Here is a 7,733-nt window from a genome sequence, read left to right on the forward strand (position 1 = left end):
TCTATAGTCTAGTCTATAGTCTAGTCTATAGTCTAGTCTATAGTCTAGTCTATAGTCTAGTCTATAGTCTAGTCTATAGTCTAGTCTATAGTCTAGCCTATAGCCTAGCCTATAGTCTAGTCTATTTCTATTCTAATCGGAAGTCTAGTCCATAGTCCAGTCTTTTATCTAGTCGATAGTCTTCCATAGTCTATTCTATTTCTTTTGTCTACAGTCTAGCCTATAGTCTAGTATATAGTATAGTCTTTAGTCTAGACTATAGTCCAGTCTCGACTATGGTCTCGTTTAAAGTCTAGTCTATTTTCAAGTGTGAAGTTTAGTCTATAGTCTACATAGTCTATGTTCTAGTCTATAGTCTAGTCTATAGTCTAATCTATAGTATATTATATGGTCTAGTCTATAGTCTAGTCTAGTGTATGGTCTTGTCTATAGTCTAGTATATAGTCTAGTCTGTAGTCAGTAATATAATAAACTAATTGTTGTTCTGATATGCTAGTCTATAGTATTTTGTATATGCTTGTCTATAGAACAGACTTTTTTGTTTTTTCTGTTCTTATCAAAAAAGTCATTGACCACTTTGAAAAATCAGCATTTGTTTTGTTTTAGTTTTTTCCACTTTTGGTGTTGTTCTTTGGCAGCCCGCCAATTGTTTTTGTTTCAAAACAAAAACTAATTTATTTTATCTGTTACGCTTTGAAGCAAGAGACCGGAAGTAGAAATCACTAGAGGAAACATTTTTAAAAACTAACTAACAGCCAAAATAAAATAAACACTAAAAAAAGCACATTGTTAAATGAGCCAAAAAATAAGACAACAAATAGTTGTTTTTGTTTATTAATTAAAATTTAATAATTAAATAGTAAATAAAAGCGTTACAGTTGGAAGAGAGAAGAGGAAGATGATTTTAATTTTAAAAGTCTTAAAGGTTTTTGAAAGGTTTTTTTTTTAACAAGGCGTATGATTAATATCAATTAAATAATGAAATTTGAACTACGGGACGTATGAGTTATATTAATTAAAAGGTTACTTTAGAAATTTGCCTAAAACTTGGGAAGTTTTAAAGATATTTTAAAAATTTAAATGCAGCTTAAGAGAAAAGACTTAAGAGAATCATTAAAAGCTATAAGTCAAACAAATATTATTTTCATCTTAAGACAAAAAGAGTTTTTTTAACAACATTTTTAAAATTTTATACTTAAGTTCATTTCTAACATCTTTGAAGGGCAGTTTTCTAGGCAACAGTTACCTTTAAATAAATTTTCTTTAAAATTGCTAAAACTTAAGAAAAAATTCTTAAAATTCTTTTAAAAATTTAAGTCCCTTTTTTTGCAATCTTGATTTAATTGAAAAATAAAAAAGTTTAACTTTCATTGTTGGTCTGTATTGTTTGCTTTAGTATTTTGTATTTTTATATTTTTAAATTTTGTGGAACAAATATAACAACTACAAACAAAAACAACTTGACATACTAGCATATTAAATGAAGGGAATACCAACATACATACATACACACACATACATTTATACATATTTCCACACAAAGTTGTTGTTTACATTTATTTAAGGCAAACGACCGTTAAAGTATTTACAATGTTTAAATGAACGTGTGTTGTTGTTGTTGGAAAAATGGCACAAAGTAAAAAACTCATAGTATTCACACACACACACACTCACACAAACACTTTATGTTGTTTCCCCATATCAACAAATACAAATATTGGGGGTTTAAATAAAAATGTGAACTAATCCAAAATAAAATATACAATATTGTAGCAACACCTTTATTTTTCTCTTTACCCAATATCCACGAGGATATTTATAACAACAGGATCTTCCCCTTTCTCTCTCTCTCTCATCTTTACTGTTTCTCTTGCTAAAAGTTCGTTAGTGTAAATGGCCTAAATTCAATGAGATGACAACGACATCTTCACATGAAAAAGCTTTTAAAACTTAATAAATTTTGCATATAAATTTGACACATTTCAGCTAAAAACAAATTGAGAGGCAAAAATAGTAGATTAAAACTAAAATACAAAAAAAAGTATGTATATCTGCCTGTAGCAAACTTTAATGGAAATTTTAGAAAAACAAAAGAAACATTAATAAAATTTTCAGATAATTTAATAAATAAAAAGAAATTGATGTAGTCTATAGTAAGGACTATAATATGGTTTATATGTTGTTCCATAGACTGGTATATTGTCTAAATTTTAGTCTATAGTCTAGTCTATAATCGAGTCTATAGTTTAGTCTATCATCTAGTCTATAGTCTAGTCTATAGTCTACAGTCTGGTCTATAGTCTAGTTTATAGTCTAGTCTATAGTCTAGTCTAAAGTCTAGTCTATAGTCTAGTCTATAGTCTAGTCTATAGTCTAGTCTATAGTCTAGTCTAAAGTCTAGTCTATAGTCTAGTCTATAGTCTAGTCTATAGTCTAGTCTATAGTCTAGTCTATAGTATAGTCTATAGTCTAGTCTATAGTCTAGTCTATAGTCTAGTCTATAGTCTAGTCTATAGTCTAGTCTATAGTCTAGTCTATAGTATAGTCTATAGTCTAGTCTATAGTCTAGTCTATAGTCTAGTCTATAGTCTAGTATATAGTCTAGTCTATAGTCTAGTCTATAGTCTAGTCAATAGTCCAGTCTATAGTCTAGTCTTTAGTCTAGTCTATAGTCTAGGAAATAGTCTAGTCTATATTCAAGTCTATAGTCTAGTCTATAGTCCAGTCTATAGTCTAGTCTATAGTCCAGTTTAAAGTCTAGTCTGCAGTCTGGTCTACATTCTAGTTTATAGTCTAGTCTACAGTCTAGTCAACCGTCTAGTCTGCAGTCTGGTCAATAGTCTAGTCTATAGTCTAGCATATAGTTTTGTCTATAGTTTATTTTTTAGTCTAGACTATAGTCTATACCTTGTCTAGTCGTTTGTCTTGTCTAACGTCTAGTCTAAAGTCTATATTATGGTTTTTAGTTCAGTCCATGGTCTAGTCTTTAGTCTATATAGTCTACTCTATTGTGAGTGTTTAGCCTATCCTTTAGTCTAGTCTATAATCTAGTCTATTTTCTAGTCTATAGTCTAGTCAACAGTCCAGTTTATATTCTAGTTTATAGTCTAATCTTATATTCTAGTCTACAGTCGAATCTATAGTCAAGTTTATAGTCTATTTTAATAGCCCATACTCTAGTCCAGTCTATAGTCTTGTATAGGCTGCAGTCTAGTCTATAGTCTTGTCTGTAGTCTAATCTATAGTCCAATATATAGTCCATACTCTAGTCTATAGTCTAGTTTATAGTCTAGTCTATAGTCCAGCTTATAGTCTAGTCTATAGTCCAGCTTATAGCCTATAGTCTAGTCTATAGTCTAGCCTATAGTCTAGTCTAATCTATAGTCTAGTCTATAGAAAAGTCCAGTCTACAGTCTAGTCTATAGTCTAGTCTATAGTGTTGTCTACAGCCTAGTCTATAGTCTAGTCTATAGTCTGTCTATAGTCTAGTCTATAGCCTAGTCTATAGTCTAGTCTATAGTCAAGTCTATAGTCTAGTCTATAGTCTAGTCTATAGTCTAGTCTATAGTCTAGTCTATAGTCTAGTCTATAGTCTAGTCTACAGTCTAGTCTATAGTCTAATCTATAGTCTAGTCTATAGTCTAGTCTATAGTCTGTCTATAGTGTAGTCTATAGTCTAGTCTACAGTCCAGTTTATAGTTTAGTTTATAGTCTAATCTTAAGTCTGGTCTAAAGTCTAGTTTATAGTTTAGACTGTAATCTAAACCCTAGTCTAGTTTTTAGTCTAAACTATAGTGTATTCTAAAAACTAGTCTAGACTATTATCTAGTTTGTAGTCTAGTCATGTCTTATGTCTAGTCTACAATCCAATCTATAGTCTAGTTTATAGTTTATTTTATTAGCCTATACTCTAGTAAAGTCTATAGCTATATTCTAGACTATAGTCTAGTCTAGTCTAGTCTAGAGTCTAGTATATAGTCTAGTCTAGAGTTTAGTCTATAGTCTAGTTTATAGTTTAGTCTATAGTCTAGTCTATATTCTAGCCTATTGTTTAGTCTTTAATCCAGTCTATAGTCTAGTCTGTAGTTAGTCTTTAGTCTATTCTATAGTCCAGTCAATAGCCTAGTCTAAAGTCTAGTCTATCGTCTAGACAATAGTCTAGACTAAAGTCTAGTCTATATTCTCGTCTATAGTCTACTCTATTGTCTAAACAAAAGTCTTGTCTATAGGGTAGTCTTAAGTGTAGTCTATAGTCTAGTCTGTAGTCCATTTTATAGTCTAGTCTAAAGTCTAGTCTGTAGTCTAATATATAGTCTAATCTATTGTTTTGTCTATAGTCTAGTCTATAGTTTAGTCTTTAGTCTAGTCTATAGTCTAGTCTAAAGTCTAGTCTATAGTCTAATCTATAGTATACTTAATCTATAGTTTAGTCTGTAGTCTAGTCTGTTTTTAGTCTATAATCTAGGCTATAGTAGTCTATATTCTAGTCTTTAGCCTTTTCTAAGTTTGTGTCATAATGACCATTTTTTGTTTATTAGTCTAGTCCATAATCTATAGTGTAGTATGTAGCCAAGTCTTTAGACTATAGTCTAGTCATTAGTTTACTATAAAAACAAATTAATTTTTAATTAAATATTTAATTTTTTATTTAAAAACTTCAATTAATTTTGGTTAGTAAGACAAGAATTTAATTCTTTATTCTTTAACGAAAGTAAATTTTAAATTTCATTAAACACATTGAAAAAAAAACTAAAAATAAAACTTTAAGATATTAATGACACTCAAAAAAAAAGAGACTAAAACTCAATTAAATATTGAAATACTTTAAAGATGAAACTGAAAAATACACATAAAATGTAAAACTAAAGAACTAAACTTAAAAAAAAAAATAATAATAAATTATTAAAAAAAACACTGAATATCTTACAAGTCACAACAAAACTTGTTATAAAATCCTCGAGAGAGTAGGAAAAAAAACTGCAAATATAATGGCCACTTTACAATTTTGTGGAGCAAAACAAAAAAAAAAGTATAATAAAATAATACACAAACAAATCTAGAGAAAAAAAAACGTAAAAACTGCAACAACGAAAAAATCATAAAGCAGACTTTGTCTCTTTGATAATTCACTTTTATGCTGCTCTACAACACACTATGTGTGTGATGTGTGTACGAGCTTTTTGTCCTTTCACTTTACTGTTGCGGTTGTATAGTTGTTATTATTGTTGTTGTTGTTGGTTATTTGGTTATGTATTCATTTGATGTTTTGTCGGCATCGTTGTTTTTATATCTTATTAAAAGGGTGTGTTGTTAGTTAGCATTGTTCCCTTTAGGCTTTTGTTCTTTGTTTGGCATAATCCAAGGCAGCAGCCAATATACGTTTCTCTAGTATACGATACTCTAATATCATCATTCTGATATAACTTCTTTCGGGCTTAATTTCACCTTTTTTAAGTCCTTCAAAGAGTTTTTCATCATCTTCGAGTGTGGTGGGGAAGGCCTTTAGTAAAAGCATAAGACGTATTTGCAAATACTGCCAGGTCTTTGATTCCAGCTCAGTTTCAAGAGCACAATCAATATGTAAAAGATCCGTAGCACGTTCAGATTTAATCCAATGATCTAATTGTTCCTCATTCATATTGAAGACACGAACAAAACCGAGTAGTTCGGAGGAAATATGCTCGGGTGATGGCAATACTTTCAATTCACTATTCTTTGGTATATTGAGCAGTTGCAGCAGTTGGTTGCGTTTTTCGAAAAGGGCATCCGAAGGACTGAGGCCCAATTTAATGGAAACATAATCTTTGGGATTTTGAGAATTGATGAAACTGAAAAAGAGAAGAAGAGAATGTCATTTACATGGATCAAACTTAAAAAACAGACCTGGAACTAGATTAAATTAGACCAGCCTGCACGATAAACTAGCGCATAGACTATAGGCTAACTATAGACTAGACTATAAACTAGACTATAAACTAGACTATAGACTAGACTATGGACTAGACTATAGACTAGACTATAGACTAGACTATAGACTAGACTATAGACTAGACTATAGACTAGACTATAGACTAGACTATAGACTAGACTATAGACTAGACTATAGACTAGACTATAGGCTAGACTATAGACTAGACTATAGACTAGACTATAGACTAGACTATTGACTAGACTATTGACTAGACTATAGATTAGACTGTAGACTAGTCTACAGACTATAGACTAGACTATAGACTAGACTAGACTATAGACTAGACTAGACCATAGACTAGACTATACACTAGACTACACACTAGACTACACACTAGACTACACACTAGACTACACACTAGACTACACACTAGACTAGGCTATAGACTAGACTATAGACAAGACTATAAACTATACTATAGACTAGACTATAGACTAGACTATGGACTAAACTATACACTAGACTATAGACTACACTATGGACTAAACTATAGAGTAGACTATGGACTATACTATAATACAGACTAGACTGTAAACTAGTTTATAGACTAGATTATGGCCTATACTAGACCAGACTACCGACTAGACTACAGACTAGACCATTCTAGTCTGTAGTCCAGTCCACAAGTTAAAGAAAATTTTAATTTTGAATTTAAAACTTACCCATTATGAGTCATTAGTTCAGCATTCGAACGATCACCATAGTGAATGAAAACTTGTTCGCCCTGCTTAAAATCCTCCTGAGCTTTACTTTCCATTTCTTGAGTCTCCACATTAAAGAACGAGGTTATAGTACCATTACGATGATTTGCCATATCCCAGAAGGGTATTAGAGCAGCAATAGTAGAGGGTGTTTCCTCTCCCGGCAAAGGTTTAGAGCGTGGTATTAAATTTTCACGAGTCATTACAGTAGAAACGGCCCATCTATAGAAACAAAAAAAAAACATCAAGAACACGAAAAAATTAAAATTCTAAATTAAAAAGTTTAGTAATTTAAAATTAAAATTCCTTTAGGAGTAAGAAGGGGATATCGACCACTTTAGTCTATGAACAAGTATTATTTAATTTAAAGTTTTTCTTTAGTTTTTAAACAAACCTAAAACTATGTTTTAATTTTAATGGTTTTCCACATGAATGGGCAGTTTTATGTTTTTTTTTCTGCCGCATAAAGCGGCATCAGCAAACATCAGCCTCAAACTCATCACTATGATGACTATGATTCTCATCAAATATTAAAAGCCATAACGATAAAAAAAAACTTTAGCTTTAACACAACCACAACAAATGTTTAAACTTTGCCTTGGTAGTCTTAAAAGCAAAAAAAGAAAAAAAAACAAAAAGCTAGTTGCCACCAGCCAACCTTTAAAAGCCTGAATAGAAACATCATGATTATGTTGTCTATTTGCAACATGTTTCCTTTTTAGTTTGTAGAGAATCAACAGTCAAGAATCGTTAAGTTTTTGCTGGAAAACATAAAACAACAAATTAAAAACAACACAACAACAACAACCCTCCTCGTAAAGTTTAATCTTTTAAACCACAAAATTATGCTAAACATTTAAATTTTTATGCTCTGCTCTACAGTACGTATGAATGATATTAATTTTCAGGTAAAAAAATCATACCTGTCACAATTTTTAACCGATTTTTAGAATTAGACTATAGACTAGACTATAGACTAGATTATAGACTAGACTATAGACTAGACTATAGACTAGACTATAAACTAGACTATAGACTAGACTATAGACTAGACTATAGAC

The 7,733-nt window shown here is 30.7% G+C and overlaps 2 protein-coding genes across 2 annotated transcripts in view; one reads left to right on the forward strand and one right to left on the reverse strand.

Moving 5' to 3' along the window:
- LOC111680746 (putative uncharacterized protein DDB_G0277255) overlaps positions 1-7,733 on the forward strand; it is a 40,032-nt gene that overhangs the window by 22,628 nt on the left and 9,671 nt on the right. The gene's annotated exons all lie outside the window — the stretch shown is intronic.
- LOC111680745 (actin-histidine N-methyltransferase) overlaps positions 4,630-7,733 on the reverse strand; it is a 14,188-nt gene continuing 11,084 nt past the window's right edge. Inside the window, exons 2-3 of the mRNA XM_046946994.1 lie at positions 6,634-6,894; positions 4,630-5,828 (exon numbers count right to left, since the gene is read on the reverse strand). Coding sequence (XP_046802950.1) covers positions 5,330-5,828; positions 6,634-6,894 — 760 coding nt within the window. The 3' untranslated portion in view covers positions 4,630-5,329. The remainder of the gene's footprint in view (positions 5,829-6,633; positions 6,895-7,733) is intronic.

The sequence above is a fragment of the Lucilia cuprina genome, chromosome 3, assembly GCF_022045245.1.
Source record: "Lucilia cuprina isolate Lc7/37 chromosome 3, ASM2204524v1, whole genome shotgun sequence".
Taxonomy (NCBI): Eukaryota; Metazoa; Arthropoda; class Insecta; order Diptera; family Calliphoridae; genus Lucilia; species Lucilia cuprina.